Raw genomic sequence first — 26,454 nt, forward strand, 5'->3', positions numbered from 1 at the left:
GCCAAAAGAAACCCAACTCAGATTATGTTAAACAACGAAATGGATTAATTGGCTCAAATAAGTAAAGTCCAGAGGTTGTTCAGGTTTTACATGTGGTTTGACTTGGAACACATTTATTTTTCTTCATTTCTTTCAGCATTGCCCTCCTAAGTTTGTTGGCTTGTCTTCATGCCAGCTTTCCTCATGTTAGCAAAATGCAGCAGTTTCAGTCCTGATGTTGGCAACCAACCATCATCATCCAGGACAGTAAGGATCTTTACTTCCTTGTACCACTTAATAAAGCAGAATCAATCAACGTGGTTGAGGGGTGTCAGTGCATTAATTGACTTAAGCCTGTATTACCATCATACTTGAACAAGTCATGGAGACAAAGGGGAAGAGATTACAGTTTTTGATTAGTGTTAGTCAGGGTCTACTTTTAGGACTCTGGCATTTCCAACTTGGAGGTGGATGTAGGTGCTGGTAGGAAAGATGCTGAGAATCAGCTAACAATATTTATTATGTCCCTTAAATTAAGTGGGGTTCAGGCATACAGCTCCTGGTATCTGATTGCAGTTATGCCGTGGAAGATACAATTTTACTGAGGTAGAAGATGGGACTTTATTGCGTGCCATAAAGAAAGTTATGTAAAACATTAGCTCCTTGGGATGTTTCATCAGAGTTCTGCCAGAGAAACAGAACCAGTAATTAATACACACATGCACACAAATGCACATTTATTTAAGGATTATTTATTTTAAGTAATATTTTAAATATTATAAAATATAAATAAATACTCAGTTAAATATTATTTATTTATTTCAAGGAATTGGCTTATGTGATGTGGAGGCTGGCAAGCCCAAAATTTGTGGGGCAGGAAGGCAGACTAGAAACTCTTGGGCAGGAGCTGATGCTGTAGTCTTGAGGTGGAATATCTTCTTTCTCAGGGAAACCTCAGTTTTGTTCTCAAGGGCTTTCAACTGGTTGGATGAAGCCCACCTACATTATTGAAGGTAACCTCGTATACTTTAATGTCACCTAATTATAGACGTTAATGATATCTACAAAATACCTTCACAGAAACATCAAGACTGGTGTTTAATTGAATAACAGGCTACTATAGCCTAATGAAGTTGACACATAAAACTAACCATCACAGGTGTTAATAATTGTAAGGTCAAAGAAGGGTTCTGTGTTTAAACAAATTTGAGAAATGTTATATTAAACATTGCTCTAGGACTTTTCATTCTTTAATGTGCTCAAGTACATTGTGGTTTTGAACTATTTATCAGACTTATTTGATCAGGGACATTTTTTTGTTCCCCTGAAGACTATCTCACTGTACTAGTGAATACATTTTGGGAAACACTGGATTAAATTATGACTGAGAAAAAGGGTTTTACTGTAACTATGGGCAATTTTATTTGTCTGTATGTTTCTGTTGTTTGTGTTTTTAAATGTATTAGTGTGTGCTCCTCTTTCTCTGTTAAATTATAAGCCCCTTTGGGATCACACTTTGTGTTTTCACAAAGTGGAAATTCAATAGTTGACTGAGAAATATTTTTAGATAAATGAATGGTTATTAAGTCTTGGGTTAATGATCTTTATATTTGCTCAGAGCCATCACTTTCCCTTGGCAGATATTAAATTGCAATAGCTTAAAACTGTTTGCTGACCTTTGGAGATTTTCTCACTGTGGGGAACCATTCAGTTCGATGAAGCAGGTTCTATGTCCTGGACACAGTGTCTCATTTTATTACTTTTAGTTTTTAATGTGACAGGCTATAACGTTGTTCCACTTAAGAGATTATTTAAATCCATAGAAAACAAGTGAAAGAAAAGAACAGGACATGTTAAGGCCCTGAAAGTGTTTCTGGTTTTGTTTTTGTTTTGCTTTACTATCCTCTCACAATATCCAGCATGTTGCTTTACTCTCAGTGGTGCTTGGTATATGTTGTGCCTGACTCTTAGAAGAGAAAAATATTTTCCTTTAACTCTGCTTAAATCCATTCTTATTGTGATGACAAATTATTAGATCAAACAGAGCTGAGATTTGCTCTCCTGTAACCTATCACATGGAATATCACATGGTCTAGAGATGGTTTAGAGTCTGGATGTGGCTTAAAGTCCTGGCCAAAGACTATGACCAGTAATCAAATCATGTTGTGGGTAGATCCATTTGCCTGAAAGGCAGTGGAGCATGAAAGACAGATGTGATTGTCACCTGCATGTCCCTGTGCATGTGAGCTGTATCTTGGATCCCTGCCAAATCCTCTGAGCTGCTTACTGTATGAGGGCCACCCTAATCTGTCTGCATGGATGTTGTGAATAAGTAAACATATTTTTGGAAAACAAATCAAAATTTAAAGTCTGATATTATTAGAAAGGTACTAGTTGAATCTGAAGAAACTATTGTTTTAAAATAGCAAGTTTGATTGAATTCAACCAGAATACTTAAAAGCCAGTTTGTGTGTGTAGGCATGGAAAAGTGGCCATATTAATTTCCTGTTCGTTTCCTCACTGTCATAAAGAAAAAGAGGCTTTAAAGCTGCCATCAGTCTAGAAGTTGGGGTAAAGCCCAACCTTGTAAAACTTAAAAGGTTTCTTCTTCTGTTGTGGCCTCTCCCGTTGCGGAACACAGGGTCCGAACGCACAGGCTCAGCGGCCATGGCTCACAGGCCTAGCCGCTCCACGGCATGTGGGATCTTCCTGGACCGGGGCACGAACCCATGTCCCCTGCATCGGCAAGCAGACTCTCAACCACTGTGCCACCAGGGAAGCCCCCTAAAAGGTTTCTTCTTCTTGAGGACAGACGGTCCTGAAATTGCCTGTTCTGATTGAGACAATAACCTGAAAACTGAAGAAAAGCTGGCTTTAAAACCTTTTTTCCCAGATTATAAAGTGAATAACCTAAATATTACCATATTTATATATAACATATATAAAAGTATCTATATTTATTATAAATTAATATGTTTAAATGTATTAAATATCTAAATTATAACATAAATTTGTTTTGAGTGTAGAAGTTTTGGAAATGATAGATAAACAAAAGGCATACAATAAAAATTACTTTTAATCCCATTACTCAGAAATGATCACTATTCACATTATACTCAGTTCTTTTGGTATTTGTATATGTGTATAATTGTTTTCATCTAATTATTTATCTCCCCAAACAGTTACTTTGTTTTAGGGTTAAGGTTAATGTTAATGTTTTATAAATTTACAAATATATTTATTGTTGACTGATTTTAATATGCTTTTATATAATTTATATAAAATATAAAAACATATTTAATGTGTTCTTTTGTTGAGTAGACAAAATCACATACAGCAATAGCAGCTGACCTTTAACAGGTATGTACTATGAGCTGGGCATGTTATCTTTATTGTCCTCAACTCTCACAATAACCTGCCAGGTGGGCATTATTAACCCACGGAAACTGAGGCCTGGGGAAAGCAATAACCTGCCAGGTCACACTGGCAGTAAGCGCCGTGGTGCAGGATGGTCTGGTTATCTGTCTGACTCCAAAGCTTATACTTCTTAAAACTGCCACATTGCCTCTTCTGAAGTGAATTCCCTGTCGAATTTACTAGGTCCCAGACAAAATATCTAAGATATAATGAAATGAAATTATGAGAAAATTGGCCAAGCACACCAATTTGATATTCAGAACCTGACACAGGCAATTCAGAGTGCTTTCACATTTCAGAGGTACAGTGTGACTGTACCATCAGGGAACTGTGAAGAGCTCGGGGAGAGAGTCCTTTGGGCTGGTCCTACCTGATTGAAGGCATGATGCAGTTCTTTAAAGAAAGAAGATATTCTATACAGGCTTTTCTTAAAAATCAGGTTTGTTTCTGATAATGGCCTCAACGTAGTATCAGAAGACCAAAATTGGTGACTTTTAGCTGATAACCCATATTATTTTTTGTTATCCATTATCAGTGCCTATGGGCTCATTACGCACTGACTTTATTTCTAGAATGACGCACACATAACTGAAGGCTCAATGCCATTTCCCAGTATACTGCTGCCTCTTCGTATAGTGTCTCCATCGCTTCAACATTCACTTATTTTTCCTCATATCTGCTTCATTCTTCAAACTTTCTATGCTTACCTGGATCCCATTTTACCATCTCTCTCTTCATTTTTCTTTCAGTTTTCCATTCCCAATCACCATTATCTTCTGTCCTGACTACCATTTTATCTTCCACGTTGACCTTCGATTCCTGTGCCAGGCAATACTGAGCCCTTTCCTTGAGCTTTCGCATATTTTTCATCCTCTTTGTCTAGCACTTCCCACCCCTCAGTGAAGTGTGACTTTTGTCAGCCCGACAACTACCTTCGCTTTGTAAATTCTTGGACATTCTTTGTTGTTGCCTACTGAACTTAGATAAAACTTGAGCTTCTAGAGTGGTGGACATTTCTGTATCTTTAAGAAGTATAATGTGGGTAGCTGCATATTATACTTTCCACTTCTCTTAGCTGCACTTTCCTGAGGTTCTATTACCAGAAGAAAGGTTCTTGCATTGTTAATAATCTGCTTATATTTTACTCTTCAGCAATCTTTTGTACACTGCACAAAGGCTTTTGACCAAAAAAGTGACATCCAGTCCATTCTGCACTGGCCAAGACATTTCATTCCAGAGGAATAGGTGTCTTTTTTGAATTCTTTCTCCAGGGTCATTTAGTCCAGCAGAGGTATTGTCTGCTTGGGTGTCCAAGTTGATCTTGGAAATATACAAGTGCACTGGTAGTAATTTAAAAACAAAAACAAAAAAAACCTCCAAGACCATAACAGAGAGGAACTACCTAACAAGACACATTCAGTGTGTTTGCCATGCCCACTGCATCACTAGTCTAGAAGGAAGGCAGGGCTGATTAATTACAGCCGTATCTGTGATTTTTTTGGTGTCTGTGCTTTCCTTTTCTTTAGTTTTTTTTTATTTTTATTTTTTTGTGACACGCGGGCCTCTCACTGTTGTGGCCTCTCCCATTGTGGAGCACAGGCTCCGGACGCTCAGGCTCAGCGGCCATGGCTCACGGGCCCAGCCACTCCGCGGCATGTGGGATCTTCTCGGACCGGGGCACAAACCCATGTCCCCTGCATCGGCAGGCAGACTCTCAACCACTGCACCACCAGGGAAGCCCTGTGCTTTTCTTTAATTCTCCATTTGCTTTTAATTTTTGTCCTTTCTGCCTTGTCTGTCCTTCCCTTTAAATGCTTCTAAATATCAAATCTAAATAAGTAAGAATGTGATACATAACTGTGATGGAATGGAAATTTCAATATGTGTTCATCAGTGAAAGCTTCCTGGTACAGATGTACATTGAGGCAGCTCATACTTTTCTAGTTCATTTTGTGTGGTGTAAGTATATGACTTTGTGGCAGTGAGTTTGGGGTTCACCAGGTCTTCAGTGTTCATGTCTCCTTGCCATTAATGAACTCAGATTTGATGGGAGAGAGCAGGGAATAATTATGAGTCCAAACTCTTGCATATATGTACATTTTCTTTTTCTTTATGCTTGTATTACTTCTTGATTCATGTTAGCATAACAGAAAGCATCTGGGCTAGGGCAGAGAGTTATGGGATGCCAAGACATAGTCATCATTGTAGAATGCCAAGGAACCATCATATTCATGACAACTCTGGGAATTACTCCCCAAGTCTGTAGTCACACATTTTCCAAGAATGGATCTATTTGGAGGTGTATTTTAAACTTTGTCAACGTCATTCGTATTGGCTTCTTCAGTTGATTCATGTGGGGACTCTGATCGTTGGCTGCTGAAGTACCATCTGTACATAGAGATATTGGGCTCATGCTGTAAATAGTATGGCATATTGTAAAGCCAGAAAGAGTAAGTGCCTTCTTACATATTTTTGTTTAGTATGGGTAAGTGTGGAAGAACACAAATAAGACTACTTCCTTATTTAGGCCTTCATGATACATTCAAGACCAGCATTTTCTTATATATTTTCCCTGGAGCTCTCCATTTAACCACTTTAAACTGAAAACAGTTTTGGGGAACTGTGGTTACTAATGGTTACACTAATGGTTAGTGTAACAAAATTCTATGAGCCTTACTTATAGGTCTCAATAAGAATGTATACATAATACTTAATTTTAAAAATCTATAATGACATTCTTAGCAATAGGCTAGTACCTAAAAAATAATAATGTTGCAATAGTAAGTTAATTGTGATGTGATGCTTATAAAAAGAACTTGCTAGAAAAACTTTGACTAAATATTTTGTGACTTGCTACAGGTTTGTTTGGTTTTTTTTTCTGGAGAAATTCTTTTACCTTTGATTCTACTGATTTTCAAAATAAGGACTGGATAAGGAACTTTCCCCTAACATAATGATAGTTATTAATGTAGCATTGCATGGACTAGAAAAATAATTCCAGTAGTCTACAAATTTTCACCAGTCTTACAACTACTTAGCAATAGCAAATGATGCTACCTGTATTTGTGAGAGCTCTGCATAGACAATGTATAAAGAGATATAAGGCTGTAAATTGTATTTGCATTTGTATTAGCTTTCTAATTTTTGTTAAGCCTGTTTCCTTGTCTACAGAGACTTATTTCTTTGTCATTTGGCCTTTGCTGATTAAATAACTAGTTTATAGCAACACACACACACATTCACGCTGGTAATGTCTTAGTCTCTGATGTGGAGGTGGACACTCATTTCTGCATGGGAGATACTTCATTGTGCCTCTTCTGCACCACCACTCCTGCCTTTCATCTTCCTCCAGAAGCACCTTTGGGTTCTGGCAGCTGCATATGGAACAGCCTTGGAGCCATGTGCTCATGTGCCTTTTTTGAGCAGATATCCCAAACCAACCGCAGGTGCTGCCTGCCCACTTGCCCTAGAAGCCTGGGAGGAGAGTGAGTCACTTCCAATTCCGGACAGGGCCGGGCTGTTCTGCCTCAACAGATGGTCAGCATTTGCTTTTCTCAGTCCTGTCACCTGGAGACCTCCAATAATGTTTTATGTTCCGTTATTTACTATTCATCAAAAAGAAGCAGAAAAGGGGAACGCAATGCCATATCAAAATAGTCAACAGCTTCAATGTTGATGAGAGTGAAACATGATATTTTAGAAAAAGAAAAAGAACAGAAATGAACATGGCACATTTGCTAAAACGCTTAACTACAATGATCTTGATAGTATTTATTTAATTTTATGGATGATTAAAAAGATTTAGCTATTAAGAAGCTATTGAGATTTTATAGATTTTTTATTTTTAAAAAATAAGTGTGCCAGAAATGGCCACTTTACTTTTCTAATTTTATATTCTAATTTATATATATGCACACTGATATTTCTTCATCTCAGACAAGGCTTTTGTCATTATCAACTCCATTAAGCTACATAATGACAAGTCAATTCATTATTTGAATAATTTTCAAATAAATGTCAGTTATTTAAATAATGAATTGCTTGTTATGTTATATATAAATATTTTCTTTTCACCTAGAAAACATTTCAGAAGTCCTATGGTGCTCAGATATAGAACTCTGGTAAAACTGTCAGTTTAAGATTGGAACATTGAATCTGGCTTATGAAAAATAGAAGCCCAGAATAAATGATCTTCCTGTAGATTATTGCTGCACATAGAGATGGAAGGGACTCCAATTTTGTTCTCAAACATAGTCAAAGGTCTGTTTTGGAAGTTGAGGGCAAGTGCTTTAGTTCTGCCTCCTGGGATATAACTAGATATGTTGCTGCATCCTATTAACTCATTTTATGAGTTTGACACAAAAAGAGAAGCTGACAGAAAATGAGGATTAGGGTGGGGAGCATGTGAGACCCAAAAGGAGGTCATTGTGGGCAGACCCTCCAGGAGGCAGTTTGCTGCAATGTGACCATTGCAGTGTGGGCTGTAAAATGATCCCAGGTCTGCTCAGAATCCTTTTCTAGATTGTGAGCAGGGTTGACACCCTTGATAAAACACAGGGAATAGATCTGTCGGCCTCATTTAACTCCTTCTCACTCTGTGATGACATGAACTGATGATATTAACATCAAAATACAAATTTTAAAGTGTGGCAGAGATGCTGTTCATGTAAGATATGTAGAATTAACATTTTAAGAGAGAAACTGAAGGACCAAGAGGTCAGTTTCTATCAGGATTCAGAAATCCCTTCTCATAAATACATCTGCTCATCCCATCTACTCTTTATCACCTTTGATCGCCAGCATCTACAGGGCAAGGGATTGTCACTGCTAATACCTCAGCATTGCATTAACATTGGCATCTACAATTCTTTGGGTGATGGTGGTAAAAATAAAGCTAATTGTGAGTAATGAACGTACTGGTCTCAATTCCCTGGTTTTCTCTGGGGTTCTGGTTCTTGGGGGCTTATTTCCATACCCTATGTAATTACTTGTGTTGACTTTGATGGGGCCCACATCAGGTGCTAGGGGGAAACCTGAAGCACCATGTGGCAATAGCACTGCAGTGAGCTCAGTGACTGCAAAAGAATCCAATGAAGTCTCAATGTTCCTAAAGCTGACCTTTGTCCAGCCTTTACTTAGAACTTTGAAAAAAAAATAGAGCAGTTTTTTTTTTTTTTTTGCGGTATGCGGGCCTCTCACTGTTGTGGCCTCCCCCGTTGCGGAGCACAGGCTCCGGACGCGCAGGCTCCGGACGCGCAGGCTCAGCGGCCATGGCTCACGGGCCCAGCCGCTCCGCGGCATATGGGATCCTCCCAGACCGGGGCACGAACCCGTATCCCCTGCATCGGCAGGCGGACTCTCAACCACTTGCGCCACCAGGGAGGCCCTAGAGCAGTTTTTTATGTCTTCTAAATTGGGGCTGATTACTGGAATTCCCTGGTGTGACTGAAGTACATTCCTGACTGAATTTATTGATGGTCTAATAGCATACTTGAATGTTATCTGAGCTGTTCTTGATGGCCAGGGGGCCTGGTTCCTGTGTCTTACAAATAACTTTGGTCTGCCCATCCCATGCCCTCATTACCTGCATTGGATCTACTCACTTGGTGAGCTGTGGGTAGAAAACTTCTTTACAAGTACCAAGCAATTATATTTCTCCTTACAAAGAGAAAATGTTTGTAGCAGTCTTTATTGTAATCTGAGTGGGTAATCTTGGACTCATGCCCAGCAAGTTTATTTTTGTGTGGAGTAAGCTGATTTTCTAATTTTCTGTGTATCTCTTGGTAGAGTTTACCAAACTGCTTATCTTTGCCAACAACTCCAGCTAGGTCAGAGTTTTGAGTAAATGCAGCAGAGCCTTTAAAAAGCCATTATCTAAAGTTCCCTAAGACCTCTATTGCCCACTTTTAGAGTAACAATTTCTACAGCACCTTAGCTCAGCCTGTCTTGGGAATGAAAACAAGAGCTGAATTGTGTGTTTGCATCCCCAGAGCCCCAAGCTGTATTTGTAAAGTCCCCATTATTTATCTTTGTAGTCTCAGAAGCTTTGCATTTATAGATTCATTGCATCATCATCTTATGATCATTTGGAGTCTCTGATGGTGTTCTGATTAAAAGCTCATTTCCTAGTTACCACAACACTGTTTTACACCACTTAAAATACCAACCTCCTCCAGTGTATTTTTGGATATGTGGGTAATGGATTGGAATTTGCAGTATTGCAGGAACTAAGTAATTTTAAAGCTAATAGTGTAAAGGCAAAATGATTCGTTTTAAAGTAAGTTTTCTCATCTTTAGAACACACACAAACACACACACATACCCCATATATAGCCATATATATTTTGATACTGACTAATTATTCTTTTAAAACTGAGTGCAGTCCAGGGAAAAATTGCAGCAACTAATGGATTCCCTTAGTGTAATTTGATCTGAAGTATAGAAAAGAAAGAAAAAGTGATTTTGACCTGCGTACCCAAATAGGATGTTCTTACGGTACTCATGGTATCCATGGGAAGAATACTGAAGGAGAAATGGGCACGTTTCTGACAATCCATTGGAAGTAACAAGGATCTGTGGTCTCTGGAGGATAGGTAAAGGTATACTGCCCTGAATTCTCTTCACCAGGTCATTACAGTGACCCACATGCATTGCTCCAAGTGATTAGAAGATGTTGTAATTTTTTATATACCATAGCCATATGTGTGATCTCCTAATTGTTCTGATTTCCATTAAGAAAATGTGATTCACAAAATTTCCACTGTATAAAACTTATTAAAAGTATTTCAGGGCTTCCCTGATGGTGCAGTGGTTGAGAGTCCGCCTGCCGATGAAGGGCACACGGGTTCGTGCCCGGGTCTGGGAAGATCCCACATGCCACGGAGAGGCTGGGCCCGTGAGCCGTGGCCGCTGAGCCTGTGCATCCGGAGCCTGTGCTCCGCAACAGGAGAGGCCACAACAGTGAGAGGCCCGCGTACAGCAAAAAAAAAAAAAAAAAAAAAAAAAGTATTTCAAGAGAGTTCATGTTATCAAAGTATTTCCTGTGACATTCATGTAAGAGTGAACTCCTTTAGGGTGTGAAAGTGGGTTTTTACAGATCATTAACAAATTGACAGATCTGGAAATAGAAAAATATAAAACTGATGTGTTAGGAAGCAATGCCAATTTAAGATCGATCAAAAGTGACAAAGTATTCCTGAAAACTTTAGATGAATTAAGGAGAAAGTAACTCAACTTATAAGCCATTTTGCAAGAACATATCAATTACATACCCTTGTACATTGTCTATAAATTCTTTTGGGCTGGCTCCTGCTCTCACAGCCATTGCAGTACATTGAACTCCATAGAGACAGCGCCGGGGCAAGTGAGAGCCGGACAGGCACTGGGTGACTCTGTGCCTCGCGGAGGAAAAATAATTAAGCATGGGCAAAGGAGATCCTAAGAAGCCGAGAGGCACAATGTCATCATATGTATTCTTTGTGCAAACTTACCGGGAGGAGCACAAGAAGAAGCACCTAGATGCTTCCGTCAACTTCTCAGAGTTTTCTAAGAAGTGCTCAGAGAGGTGGAAGACCATGTCTGCTAAAGAGAAAGGAAAGTTTGAAGACATGGCAAAGGCGGACAAGGCCCATTTTGAAAGAGAAATGAAAACTTATATCCCTCCTAAAGGGGAAACAAAAAAGAAGTTCAAGGATCCCAATGCATCCAAGAGGCCTCCTTCGGCCTTTTTCTTGTTTTGTTCTGAGTATCGTCCAAAAATCAAAGGAGAACATTCTGGCCTATACATTGGTGATGTTGCAAAGAAACTGGGAGAGATGTGGAATAACACTGCTGCAAGTGACAAGCAGCCTTGTGAGAAAAAGGCTGCTAAACTGAAGGAAAAGTACGAAAAGGATATTGCTGCATACTGAGCTAAAGGGAAGCCTGATGCAGCAAAAAAGGGAGTTGTCAAGGCTGAAAAAAGCAAGAAAAAGAAGGAAGAGGAGGAAGATGAGGAAGATGAGGATGAGGAGGAGGAGGAAGATGAAGAGGATGAAGAGGAAGAAGAAGATGATGATGAATAAGTTGGTTCTAGCGCAGTTTTTTTTCCTTGTGTATAAAGCATTTAACCCCCCTGTACACAACTCACTCCTTTTAAAGAAAAAACTTGAAATGTAAGGCTGTGTAAGATTTGTTTTTAAACTGTACAGTGTCTTTTTTTGTATAGTTAACACACTACCGAATGTGTCTTTAGATAACCCTGTCCTGGTGGTATTTTCAATAGCCACTAACCTTGCCTGGTACAGTATGGGGGTTGTAAATTGGCATGGAAATTTAAAGCAGGTTCTTGTTGGTGCACAGCACAAATTAGTTATATATGGGGATGGTAGTTTTTTCATCTTCAGTTGTCTCTGATGCAGCTTATACGAAATAATTGTTGTTCTGTTAACTGAATACCACTCTGTAATTGCAAAAAAAAAAAAGAAAAAAAGTTGCAGCTGTTTTGTTGACATTCTGAATGCTTCTAAGTAAATACAATTTTTTTATTAGTATTGTCCTTTTCATAGGTCTGAAAATTTTCTTCTTAAGGGGAAGCTAGTCTTTTGCTTTTGCCCATTTTGGATCACACGAATTATTACAGTGTTCATCTTTCGTATAGTTAGCTGATAAAAAGCTTTTGTGTACACACCCTGCATACTCATGATGAGGGTAATAAAAGTTTAATTGAGACAGTTTTCATCCATAACTGAAACTCAAATCTTGATAGGTTGATGTCAGATTTCACATAGCCCAGGTTCATTTACAAAGTGAAGAGTAACGAATCTACTCACAGCACGGGATTATTAGAATCAAACATTTTGAAAGTCTGTCCTTGAAGGACTAATAGAAGAGTATGTTCTAATCTTTACATGAGGACTCTACATCCTTTAACTCCCATTACGGTGTAATGGCAGTTATATTTGCAGTTCACACGTTTAAGGCTGAGAATGTATCCCCAAAAGCATGAGCTTAAAATATAAGACTGCCATATTACCTTTTTTTTGTTGTTGTTGATATTTGTCCCAACAAAGGCTCTGGAGAAAAAGTGCTGGCTGTAAATGTCTTCTCCTATTTATCTAAATATGGATTGTTTAGGAAACTTGAGATCCTCCATTAAAGGTATTTTTAATTAATTGGGCCAACTTTTAAAATTGTATACCACATTTTAAATCAGGTATATTTTCCTATATTATGGTTTGCCCCTTTATAAATGAAATAGACATGAGGGAAGAAGACAAACTTTGTATTTCACTATGAATTACCTGATTTATTTGAAGTTGATTTTTCTTTACAAAACTCAAGTTCATTCATCAGGGTCATATGTTTATCTGCTTAACAGTTCAGGGAACAATTTGGCAATTTTGTGGTTTTTGAGATTATCGTTCTCTTAAAGTGCCAGTGTTTTAAAATAGTGTTCTTGTAATTTTACACGCTTTTGTGATGGAGTGCTGTTTTGTTATATAATTTTGACTTGGACTCTTTCCATTTGCATTTGTTTTATGTAATTTCAGGAGGAATACTGAACATCTGAGTCCTGGATGATACTAATAAACTAATAATTGCAGAGGTTTTAAAAAAATTCTTTTGATATCATCATAAATAATAGCTGAAAAGATTTTTAAAGGAGAAGTTAGTCCACTTGTTTTCTCCTCATCTTGGTCTCCCATTCTCTGTCTAGATCAATCTTGATTCTGTCCTACTAGGTCAACTAAAACTTAAACACTAAGGTCTCCTTTTATTAGCCAAGTTCAACAGAATTTTTGTCTTTATATTCATTGACTTCTTTCTGGCATTTGATGGCTTTGATCATCAAAACTTTTGGAAATATTTTCCTTTGGTTCCACTTGTACCATGTCTTCTGGTAAAATCTCCTTCATACCTCACTGGCCCTTCTCTCCCTTCTTCACTGTTGTTTATTTCTTGGTCTATTCCTGAAGTGTAGGCTTCCCCCAAGCTACACCCTCAGCCTTCTTGTCTTCCTCTACAGCTCTTGCTCAGTGATCTTGTATGTGACAACATTTTTGGTTATAACTCAGTATTCTTTTTTTTTTTTTTTTTTTTTTTTTTTTTGCGGTATGCGGGCCTCTCACTGTTGTGGCCTCCCCCGCTGCGGAGCACAGGCTCCGGACGCGCAGGCTCCGGACGCGCAGGCTCAGCGGCCATGGCCCACGGGCCCAGCCGCTCCGCGGCACATGGGATCCTCCCAGACTGGGGCACGAACCCGTATCCCCTGCATCGGCAGGCGGACTCCCAACCACTTGCGCCACCAGGGAGGCCCTAACTCAGTATTCTTGTCTTGAATATGTATCTATAGCATCCAACTCTCTTCTGACCTGTAGGCCTGATTTTCCAATCTGAATATTTTATCTCCCTTAAAAAATTCCCATTTCTCTCCCTATATTTCTGCTTTTACACTTCCAAGCTCCCATGTGATTAATCTCAATCTCTTCCTTGGCTCTGTTCACTCCTTATTATCTCTCAGTTCACTCTCTAACTTCCTAACCCTGAAGATCCTTCAAGTCCAGAAACTTCCCTATATCTCTACTGCCGCTACTTTGTTGAAGCCCTCAGTCTTTCACACTTGGATTATTACTTCACTGGTACTCTAACATGTATCCTGATCCCTAATTTCTTCCCCTTAACATTTATCCTCCTTATAAAATCGGAAATATCTTTCTAATTAAAATCTGATCATCTCAATTATGGTTCTTAAGACATTTTGCAATCTGATCTCTCCCTGCATTTTTGGATATGTAAATTGGCTGCCAGCTTAATTTTTGGCACCTCCATCCTAAAATGCACTGTCACTCTTCTCAGAATGCCTTTTGTCAGACCTTGTCATATGATGAACCTCTGTTCATTCTCTGTGATACAGTTTCATTGCCATACATGGTGAAGTTTTTCCTGATTGTTCTAAAACTCACAACTTTGTCACAAACAATCACAATAATAATTGTCTTCATCTTCCTCACCTGATCATCCTTGAGATTTCATCTTCTACCTTTGGCAACTGCCTTTCATGTCACCATAGTGAGGTCTTTTTTGTGCTTCTAACACTGGGAGAGAGTCACTCTATTTGCTTCCCACATTTACTGTGCAAAAGTTGGGGGGAATGCTCCCCCCACTTGTGTTGCATTCTCTTCCAATTTATGCATTGATCACAAGCAGAATTTACCTCTTATCCCTTCAGTAATAAGGCCTTATCCCATGACTTACTGTTCCTTACAGACCTTCTCCTCTTGTGAACCAGCTTAAGCTCTCTGGGACTGGAATATGTACCAATCTGAGTGACTGGCACTGTGCCCTTCTTAAAAGTATTTCTTTTCCCCACATGTTTAACCATTGTCCAGAGTCAAAACTTGAACAATGTATCTCCCTTTTTCAAGGTATATAGCCTAAGGCATTAAAGAGAGGCCCTTATCCTTGATAGTTTAACAGTTTAGGAGTCTTAGTTCTGCAGGTTCATTCTTGTATCCACTTATTAGCACCTTCCACGGATTCCTGGGCTCCTCACTCCACCACTATATCTTCATGGGCTGTGAAGACCAAACTTAGGTCTTCCTTCTGCAACTTTGTTGTATTAAAGAAAAATTTCACCCAACCAGCTAAACCAGCAAAGAAGACTTTATACAAGACAACTGCAATAGGGGAGAGAGATTATTGTAATAGGCGAGAGATTATTGTATTAGTTGAGCTTGAATTCAGCTCCACTGAAATAAAAGGCAGGAATGTTTTTAAGTGCTGAGTTGAGCTAGTGGAAAAGTACTGGAAGACACTAGTGGGGAGATTGGTCAATGAATGTGATTAGGCCATCTGTATCTGCTAATCAGTGCTTACGGAAGTTAGGCTCCTACCTTCACACAGAGACTGGAAGATAAGGATGCTATCTTTCTTGATGGTTACATTTCAAAGGGATAGTTCCCCTGTCCTGGACAAAGAAAGACATTCCTGAGTTATAGAAGATTTATATCTCAAAGGGGCAGAGGAAAAACTTATAAATGACAGTTTTCTAAAGTAAATTCTCTAAGGAAAGGGAGGTCAGGAGACTATAGTCAGGAAGAAACCTGTCTAAAGTTTAGTCAGACAACTTTAAGTCCATCTTGGTCAGATGGATAAGCATAATCTAAAAGGTAAATAATGACCCACTTAACTTGCTTTCATGTGGCTTTTCATATTCCATCAATAACAGTGAAATGGGTTGTGCAGTAGGGCAGGTATCATTATTAATACAATTTATATATATTTAGCCTAATAATATGCTACAGTTGTGAATAATTTCCCTCTTAGGTTATGTCCTTTTGAGGAGAAATGAAAAAACACTTCAAAATAAATGCTTTGCAATTATCACTCTTTTCTTCCTTCTGACTCTCTATTTATTATACGGTGAATGCATTTATCACACAGGCAAATATTTTTGGTTTGATTGATTTGTATTATTGCTTTCTCTTTCCTGTGGAAGTACCCATTAGGGTAAGTCTTTTTTGCAGCATAGAAAATAGTAATTTAGCACCCTAGCCGGGTTGTTTCTAGAATAAGTGAATCATACTAAACCAGAAGGCCTATAAGTTAAAAAGAAAGGGTAGCAGTCAGTAAGACAACACAAAGAGATCATAGTTCACCATCACCATCTTTCTAGAAGGTACACTTTCAGGAGTGATTCTTGACTACATCAGATGATTTTTCTTTTTCACTTGGTGGAAACGATGTTTGACTTAGTTTCCCATGCCTGTTATGTGAAATCAATTTCATAAATACAGTTAGTGATCTCAAGGCAATACTGATTTTTAAATTATATTACATATATCATAATTTGTGACCTGACATTTTATATAAAGTTTGCGTGAATTGGGGAAGATAAAGGAAAGATAGGAGCTCAGTCAGGGTACTGAGTTTGATCTCGGGTGGCCTTGGCCTGCAGTGGCTTGAAGCAGGGTTTCGGTTCCTGGCCAAAGATTGGGGTTGGGTATCGGCAGTGAGAGCACCGAATCCTAGCCACTAGACCAGTGGTCAGTGACAAGGCCCTGGCTCTTCGGCTTTGCAGAAAATGAATTCCCACAAAGATGGAAAGTAGTGAAACAAGTAGTGTGTTTATTAGGAGGAAAAAAGAGTACAGTATGTGTGGACAGACACACAGGTGGGCTCAGAGAGAGAGTCACGCCTTCGTGGCTGTTTAAATCACTTATATAGGGCATTTCTTCTGGGTTTCTTTGGCCAGTTATTTTGATTTGCCTGGTTCACAGTCCGTATTTGGTTTATCTCAGGATCCTCCCATGTGTGCATGCGCATCTGTTAGCCAAGATGGACTCTACCGAAGAGGTCTGTGCGTAGTTAGCATCACTTACTATGGGGTAGCTCCCCCTCACTTTTTGACCTCTAAGGAGCTTTTCTGCGCATGTGTAGTTGGGGAGGTCTCCTGACTTTGAGAATGAGAAATATGTGGTCTCTTATCTTCTTGGGCAGGGCTCAGCCTTCTCCCTCAATTGTCCTGCTCTTTTTGTCTTGGAGTATCGGTCCACAGAGAACAAATTCCAGTTGTTTGCCCCAGGGGCCCATCTATCTCCTGCCTCAAGTCGAGTGGTCAGTAAAAGCTGTTTGGGGACAATGAATAACTTGAGCTCTTTAGGAAATACTGTGATTCATTCCTTCACTTTTATCTTCGTTTGTATTGCCACATTTGTTCACTGATCCATTTCTTTCCTGCCATATTGCTCCCGCACTAGCCTGCTTCACCAAACCCCATCACCATTGCCCTCTCTATCTGTCTCAACCCAATTCCAAGCCAGCCTCTCACATCTCAGCTGGATTTACAGCAGTTTTTATTGCCTCTCTAATATCTATTTTTTACACAGAGTAAGCCTTTAAAAATGTAAACTAAACCAAATCGTTCTTCCTAATATCTGTAAAACTCTCCCATTGCTTCCCAGTATACTAAAAATAAATTTCAAACTGTGACCCTCGAAACCCAATAGACTTTAGACTCTGCCTACCTCATCCACCTAACCTCTCACCTCTTACCACTCTCCCACTGGATCTCAATCCCCAGGACTCTGTCCTTTCTGTTACATATAGTTACCTGAAAATTTTCTTGTTTATCTCTTTGTTTCGCTTGTCAAGGTGCTTTGAGAATATAAGCCCCATGAAGGCAAGGATCTTGCCTCTAATTACATACTGCTGTAACCAAAGCACCAAGAACACCCCTAGAACATTGATATGCTCAGTAGATAGTTGAGTGAGTTAATTAATCAGTTTTCTAAATAAATATCACTTATTGATGTCAAACTGTCTGCCAGGTCCAATGCAACATTGATTGGGAATCAAAGATGAGTATTGCGTGGTTCCATACATCAGGTGGCTTACTGACTGGCTGTTATCTTTATCTGGGCATCTGGTTATCAAGCTGTCTTTTAGGGTTTACATTTAACTTTGGGGAATCAAGATGAATTGATAATATTCATGAGTAGTCAGATACTTTTGGTTCTCTAAGTATACTCTATGTCTACTTCCAAGGAACCTCTTAAAATTTAGCTTCTCTCATTATACACATATTGTTTATTCACTTTAATAAGGCTTTATCCATCAGGTACAGAGTCAAGCTTTTTACTGCTTATTATGAGATATACACATGAGAGTAAGATGTTTACCCTGTCTTGAAGGAATATGAAATTTAGTAGGGAGAGGTAAACTTTGTATTCTGATAAACATGAAATAAAGCTATATCTTATAAATTCCATTAAAAAGGCAGAACAAATAATAGAAGGATCCAGAAAAGGGAGTAATCAGAGAGGAGATGAGCAGGAAACGCTCCATTAATAGATATGTTTCATCTTGGATTTTAATGATCACTATGATTTCAACAGATGGAGGAAATGGCACATATAAAGGAAATGACAAGTTTTTCAGACGAGCAGCAGCATCAACATGAAGTTTTGGAATAGACCTCTATGCTGGAAGGCTTTGAAATGTCTTTGGTAGGTGGTGGGAGCCACTGGAGATTTCTTAGCCAGAGTGCCACTAGCACAACAGTATAAATTAGACATCTTTTAGAAGAATGGATTGGAATGAAGACAAACTGGAGGCAGGAAGACCAACCGATTAGCAATCTTTTGTGATATGACAGTCCAGAGATGATGGAATAATGGTTTGGTAGGATGGTAGTCTTCCTAAAGAAATATATTCACACACACACACACGCATGGAGACAAATTGTATACTCACAAGAAACTTTTCCCTTTATACATTTATCCTGAATTGGAGTTACTCCATTCTTCAAACCTAAGTTTTTTTACCTTTATACTTATGAACTATCTCTTCCTGTAGGTTATATCAGGAATAGATTTTTGGGTCCATTTTACTATTCTCGTGTATTTAAAAGCACGTTTAGTATCTCTATGTATCCTGAAAATGTTTCACACTTTTGGTAGAGTTGAAACATCCAGACTTGAGTTTGGTCTTTATTTTGTATGAATTACGGTCTTGCTGTTTATCAGGCTTTCTCAGCAGATTGGCTTAGTTGGCCTAATTTTCTCTGTAAATCTTTCACTCCTTCCCCCCACCCCAACACACACGTGTCACACACACGATTGAATCATACTTGTCTCAGAGATGTTTTGCCGTATAAATCACATGTCTAGCACTGTGACATTTTGTTTGTATATCGCATTCATATATTTTAGTTGAGCCATATACCAATGTACCACAGACCCAGCTAAGGGTGTCAGAGTGCTAAATCCATTGGATGTGTTTCAATTCTCATCTTATTTGAATTCTTAAAATATTTGATGCTGATGACCACTCTGTCCTTGAAACATTTTTTTCCATTAGTTTCCATGATATAACATCCTCTATGTTTTTTTTTTTCTCTTTGCCTCTTAGTCTTTCTTCTCTAGTGGAATATTCTCTACTTGTCCATTAAATATTGACACTTCCCAAAGCCTAGTTCCTCTTCTCTTCTAGTTCTGAATACTGGCCCAGTTGTTAGCTTCATTCCCACATCTTTGGCCAGTAGGATGCTCTTCAGGTTGGCTCCTAAATCCTTTATAAATGACCGTACTAGTCTCTGATAGCTTCCTTGCTATCTACTTTGTTAAGATATTCTGGGCTCTCCTTATACCTTCCCTACCCTAGACTGAGGATCAGCCGTTTCTGCAAAAAGTCCTGGTTTTCTTTAGTGGTAAATGTGTTTCAAGACTGTAATTTGGGCCCAGTGGTGCTCGTTGAGACAGGATTTGCCATTGTTTCTAGGCTTTTTCATTATATATACATAAATTAACGTTAATACTTATAATTCAGGTTTAAGACTATGTGGTTTTCTTTCTTCCACATTGAGAATCTTGGTTCTGAAGGATACAGGGGGTGATAGAATTAGAATATCCCACATTACAAACACAATATCCACAGAATAACAGTTTTAACACTATTGCCACCAGTATGATTTATATATTGCTTTTGATTTAGAAAATGTTAGCAAGAATACTGATGACTATGTTGTGCACATAATCTAATTGATTTAGAAAGTTACAGATCACAGTATCATTTATTTGTTTGCATAACAAATAGTACTGATTAATAGGAATGATTTTTCCTCAGTATTCCCTTCTCTATACTTGAGGTTGTCAGTGGATTCCAAGAGACCCCTAGTGGGAATTACACACTCAAGAAGTAGAGTGGTATCATTAGGCCCAGTATATTTCACTGTGAGGAGCCACCTGGTAGAGGCTAGAGGTCAGCCCTCTATAGTTCATTATTTTTACTCCTCTTGTAGTAAAGGGAACTTCCACACTCATGAAATTATTAGGTCCATTAGGGATCAGCAATTCTCCTTTTATATCCTTTTCTTCCAGTGAACATAGTACTGATTTTTTGCTTCCTGCTAAGGTATATTTTAATGGCCAATTTCTTGAAAGCTACTTTGAGAGGATCTTAATTATTGTTCCCATAAAGATGGAGGTGTGTTTGTAATAGATCTAGGATAGAAAAAGAGTTTAATGGATTCATTTTGGAATAACACATATAAGTGTTCATCCTTTAGGAGAAAAAGGGAAGCTGAAACAGATTTCAACAGGAATAACGGGAAGGCTGGAATTTTCACACCAGCAGGGTCCCTTGGGTTACCAGCCCATGAATGACCCCACTCAGTTTTTTTGAGACTCAATATTTTTAGAGCAGCTTTAGGTTCAAAGCAAGATTAAGAGAAAGGTACAGAGGTTTACCATATATGCTCCACTCAGTTTTACTGTTACTTTGTACAAGGAAATCTTAACATTTGCAGGAAATTAATGAGGAAAAAAGTAAGGTCTTTTGAGCTTTTGTGCAGCGGGTTTTGGGGCAGTGAAACTCTAATTTAACTCTGAGAATATTAAGTATGAAGGAAATAAGAATGATAGTGGAAGTCATACTGTATACCTTTATGTGGTGATTTAATAGCTGAGAAGGCCGATGTGTGATGTGTGGCATGTCAAGGATAATTTCTTTCTGCTCCTATTTTAATGAGACATCACTCACAAGGCATTCCTTTCTAGCTGCTTCTAAACCTGAAAGGTATTAAAAATAAAGAAATGACATGTAGAACAGGAAAAATCAAATTAGGGAAACATGGGGATTCATTTAAAAGGAAAAATTATAGAAGCTAAATATATACAACTTGAATTATATCCGTTTAAGAAAGGATATTAGGGCCTCCCTGGTGGCGCAGTGGTTAAGAGTCCGCCTGCCGATGCAGGAGATACGGGTTCGTGCCCCGGTCTGGGAGGATCCCATATGCCGCGGAGCAGCTGGGCCCGTGAGCCATGGCCGCTGGGCCTGCGCATCCGGAGCCTGTGCTCCGCAACGGGAGAGGCCACAACAGTGAGAGGCCCACATACCGCAAAAAGAAAAAAAAAAAAAAAAAAAAAAAAAAAAAGAAAGGATATTATATACAAATAATAAGCAGCAAAGGAAAAATCTAAAAGCAGGGAAGATTGATTTGACGATGTAGAGGTATATGACTAGAAGAAATAAGATGAAATTAAGGTATGGGAAATTTAGTTTAAAATTATTTTAATATGTACCAATAATAACTTGAAAGAATTGCTTTTCAATGTTTGTGTATGTTGAAACTGTAAATTTGCACACTGTATGCATATTTGCCAAGGAAACGGAGGTACTTAATGTCCTGTTTGTGAGCTGATTTGCATTGAGTAGCGAGGTTTGTGAAGGGTGTGACTGGGGAGAATGGAAAAGGTAAACCTTAAACTTGACAATTTATTGTATCATATTATCTTCTGACTTAAGTAACTTATTTTGGACAGCTCAGTCTTTTTCAAGTGAATATTCAGTCTCTTACATATTTCTTCCTTTCCTTCTTTTCTTCTCCAAAGTGGCCTCTGGTTGTATGAGGGAATGGGGCTTACATGATATCTTAGTGGGACTAATGGGAGTCACATAACCAATCCACATCCTTTGGACCTTCCTGGGTCCTTGCTGTGCAGGGACTGGTTTGGTTCACTTTCAAGACCCGTGGCTGCTGAAGTCTGTCTGCATGACTTACAATGTGGGTACCACATGAGCACTTACAACCGATGCCCCTGGTCCAAATTCTTTGTCTTTCCTCACAAAGTCCCTGCACACTGTGCTTATTTAGTCCCACCCAACCCTATTAGCTCATCTTCTCCTGGATTCCCTGCATGCCCTAATAGAGAGCATGGGGGTCTTGGAGCTCTAACTCAGCTCACCCATTGAGCCACTTTCAGCTACTTGTGCTCTGCTATATGTCATACAATGCTGGGTGTGGGCATGTGAAGCACTTCCTCAGACAGCATGCATGGAAGTGTGCCACTAGCCAGACTTTGCAGTGTTTTAGAGCTACCTATACCTACCTGAAAGTTTACATAATGCTCTGCCCTTCCCAGAGTGGGAAAGTAAAGGACCTGTGCATCTGCCTTTCAGTCCTGCCAGTATCTCTCCTCTGCTCCCACAGTCCAGTAGGCTATATCTGGCAGCCTTTCATTCCCTCCTCCAACCTTACAGCAGCTTCCTGTGCAATACCCTTCTGCATCCTAAGGAAGAGTTGCCCCCTCCCCTTCCATTTTGTTATAATGTCAGAGTATCTGCTGGAAAACATGATTTCCTGGGAAGAGAAATGAAAACACATATAGGCAATATGTTTTAAATGTTAACCCTGTTACAGTGATAAAAACAATATCAGATGTAGGTTCTGGTGTAAATGGTTGTGTAAAGCTCCTTTCTCCTTAGGCTGTCACTATCCCATCCACTACCTTTTCTCCTTCCTGTCCATCTCTTCACTGTCACGCTCCCTCGTACACTGAACAGCTAAGTGCTTAGATCACATTTGCTTTCTCCCTCTGGTGACCGCCATCACTCTGGCCTCTGGATTCCTCATCCTCTTTGGCCTTAGTGGCCTTTACCTAATTACAGAATGGCTCCACACCTGAAAGTATTAATTCCTGCATCCCAATCTTGGACTGCAGCCTCTCTTCTCTGCTTTCTTACATGATGACTGTTAAAATACTCTTTCTTCTTCAGCCTTTGGCTCCTCAGTTCCCTTTTTTGCCTATCAGCTTCCCCTTGTCCCCTTTTTTCTCATTTCTCTTAAATTCCATGAACCACTCCTTCATACCGTCTTGAAAGTATCCTCAATTCCTCATCATTCTTCATTTTATCAGTCTGGCAAAACCTCAGTTTGCATCAATTTAGTTGTCTAGTTTCTCCAACCTGCAACCTAGATTTCTGAGTACCAAGCAGAGTGCTTAGCATATAGTAATTACCTAGTATTTACTGAATGAAAAAAAGTCTGTGGAATACATATGGGGTAGTATTTAAGACCATGGAATTTGGATGAGACATAAGTACCACATTTTAAACCGAAGGACCTTGGGCGTGTTAATAAACATCTCTGCATTTCGATTTCTTCACCGTTAAGATAAAGATAAAATAGTGTCTACCATACGTGAGGAATTAAGAGGTGCAGTGAGGTTAAGTCACTTGACAAGGGTCTGGTGCAAGGAGCCCTTTAAGGCATGTTAACCATTGTGTAGTTGTTGAAGCAGAATGGACCAGTTACACTTGTACCATGGTTTATTTGAGTTTCTCTGCCACATTGCTTCAGTAGACCAAATAGCTATGATTGGACTGGCTAGTGAGAGGAGAGGAGCAAGAAGCTGGAAGTTAGAGAGATGTGAGATCATAGCAAGCAGTAGGTGGGAGTATCTCTCAGTGGTTAGTAAAATGATGTAGTATTTCAATTACAGTGTTTTTTGCCCAGTGCCTATTTTTTTGTATATTGTTACTATACAAACAAATTCGTAGAAAAGCAGAATCATCCTAATTGTTGACAAGATTACATCTTAGATTTTGATTGGGCTTTTACTTCGTCCTTGCTTCATTCTTTTCCCCTCTCTCAATCATCAGTCTACCCTCTCATGTTTAGTTCCCAAGTTTTCTTACCAGGACACTAGTTCCCTAAATGTGCTATAAAAGTTCATATATGCTCTGTATTTGAAGCTGTAGCAAAGAAACAGAACAAAACGGACACTATCATCCACATACCATGGGTTTCCTTACTGCTTACTTAATGGAACATTCTCTCTCTCCCCCTATTCTTCAGTGGTCTTTTTAGATATACTGAGAAGTCTTCTCTGAGTGTCTCTCAACCCATAAACCCATAGAGGGAATAGGGTATGTCTTTTTCTGCCCTGTGGTCATAGTCCTAATTATTGTGTCTAGCCCCAAGACAGTCCTAGTTGTGTGTGTGTGTTTATGGTTATTGAGTGAAGTTAAAAGATGGGTAATTTACCATAAAGGTCAGATATCCTGAGAGATGTGGCGAGAATTTTTGTTCCAATTTATGATTTCTGGATTTCTTTGCTTTATTTCTGCTAAAGAGGTCTCTTCATGATGACTATTGCTTTCTTTCTTCCATTCTCTCTTCTTTCTTTCCTTTCAGTCTTCATCTAGGTTATGGTATAGGGAAGGGAACCAATGTATAGATGCCATTAGTGGTGTTAAGCATTTTCATATATATTAGGTAATCACTTAATGTATTGTGATTCCCACAAAAAATAGTGATTACCATAATAATAACTCAAGAGGTAGATTTTTTTTTTTTTTATGCGGTATGCGGGCCTCTCACTGTTGTGGCCTCCCCCGTTGCGGAGCACAGGCTCCGGACGCGCAGGCCCAGCGGCCATGGCTCACGGGCCCAGCCGCTCCGCGGCATATGGGATCCTCCCAGACCGGGGCACGAACCCGTATCCCCTGCATCGGCAGGCGGACTCTCAACCACTTGCGCCACCAGGGAGGCCCAAGAGGTAGATTTTTATCTCCTCCATTTGTAGGTGAGAAAACTGAAGTAGAGAGAAGTTAAATAAATTTCCTAAGGACATACAGCTGTTAAGTGGCAGGAACCTAGATTTGAATCTAGATTTGAACAATATGTTTTGGGACCATAATCATGAGAGACTACAGCTTACTTAAATTCACATAAAACTTAACACTTGACTTAACATATTCATGTCATGCACTATGCCAGTGATTGCAAATTAGAAATTAGGTAATGTTACAGATTTCAGTTTTTGTAATTAAGATAATTAATTACTTGGAAATATTGTAAATAAAATTATTCATGTATTTCCACAAAGTTGCAAAATGTCTGAGTGCCAGTTTGAAGGAATTAAAATAAATTCTTTAGTGGGAAATGTGGCTGTGGTAGAAAGGGAGTCATGGGTATCTCTACAGAGTTTACAGAAGACTTTTAAAGAGGCCATTGTTTTAAAAAGGTTTTGAGTCATTTATCTGTATATCTTTGTCTCTATGCACAGTGTTTATTTTATTTTTAAAAATTAATTTATTTATTATTTATTTTTGGCTGCGTTGGGTCTTTGTTGCTGCATGTGGGCTTTCTCTAGTTGGGGCGAGCGGGAGCTGCTCTTTCTTGCAGTGCGTGGGCTTCTCATTGCGGTGGCTTCTCTTGTTGCGGAGCATGGGCTCTAGGCATGTGGGTTTCAGTAGTTGTGGCTCGCTGGCTCTAGAGCACAGGCTCAGTAGTTGTGGCACATGGGCTTAGTTGTTCTGTGGCATGTGGGATCTTCCTGGACCAGGACTCGAACCCGTGTCCCCTGCAATGGCAGGCGGATTGTTATTCACTGCGCCAAGCACAGTGTTTATGAAATAGTTGGCAATAAGAAAATTAAGTTTCTAGGGCTTTCCACACCTAATTGTTAGATTGTATACATCACTTTTCCTCACTCTGATACATTCAGGTATGATTTAGGGGACCGTGGTTTCAACTTAATCATCAGTATGCATCTAAAGGATTATATTTCCATGAAGGTACACAAGTACCAGGTCTATTTCTGTGCTTCCCTGACTCAGGAATCTTTGGAAAGAGGTGCCTCACTGTGACTCACCTTTCTATAAGCCTAGAAACTTTTGTCATGTTGGACACATTGACATGTAAATAAATTATATGACTGTTATCTTTGCACCAGTCATCACTCATGATTTTCATTATAGTTTCTCTTTCTTCAGTTCATATTTCTTACTACTCCTGCTGATGGCATAACACCTTTCATAGGATACACACACACGCATACACACACATATATACACACACACAAATGAAAGTCAGAATTTTCCAGAAAAAGTTTGTTTTTATGAGTAATTGGCATACTCATACATGTACTCATGTACATGAGTGCAATCTAACTTGTAAGATTTCAAAGAGCTCATCTGGAGAAGAGTGTAGCAACAATACCCATTCTTTCAGGATACAAAGTTTGCTGAATGGTTAACGATGATCATTATTTTTCTTCATCTAATTTTTTTTAACATCTTTACTGGAGTATAATTGCTTTACAATGGTGTGTTAGTCTGCTTTATAACAAAGTGAATCAGCTACACACATACATATATCCCCATATCTCCCCCCTCTTGTTTAATTTAGCAAATAATACATGTATTCTTTCTCATCATAAAGAAATTAAAAATATATGGATAGATTTACTAAAATCCCTGTTGACTGTTTTCCCCATTCTAGAGCTGTCC

The 26,454-nt window shown here is 39.0% G+C and overlaps 2 protein-coding genes across 2 annotated transcripts in view; both read left to right on the forward strand.

The window, feature by feature from the left end:
- Positions 1–26,454, forward strand: part of CAMK4 (calcium/calmodulin dependent protein kinase IV) — a 228,374-nt gene that overhangs the window by 19,654 nt on the left and 182,266 nt on the right. The gene's annotated exons all lie outside the window — the stretch shown is intronic.
- Positions 10,704–11,459, forward strand: LOC132485334 (high mobility group protein B1-like). The gene is given in 1 exon segment (XM_060091842.1): positions 10,704–11,459. A coding segment is annotated over 1 exon segment (642 nt). The 5' UTR covers positions 10,704–10,817.

The sequence above is a fragment of the Mesoplodon densirostris genome, chromosome 3, assembly GCF_025265405.1.
Source record: "Mesoplodon densirostris isolate mMesDen1 chromosome 3, mMesDen1 primary haplotype, whole genome shotgun sequence".
Lineage (NCBI taxonomy): Eukaryota > Metazoa > Chordata > Mammalia > Artiodactyla > Ziphiidae > Mesoplodon > Mesoplodon densirostris.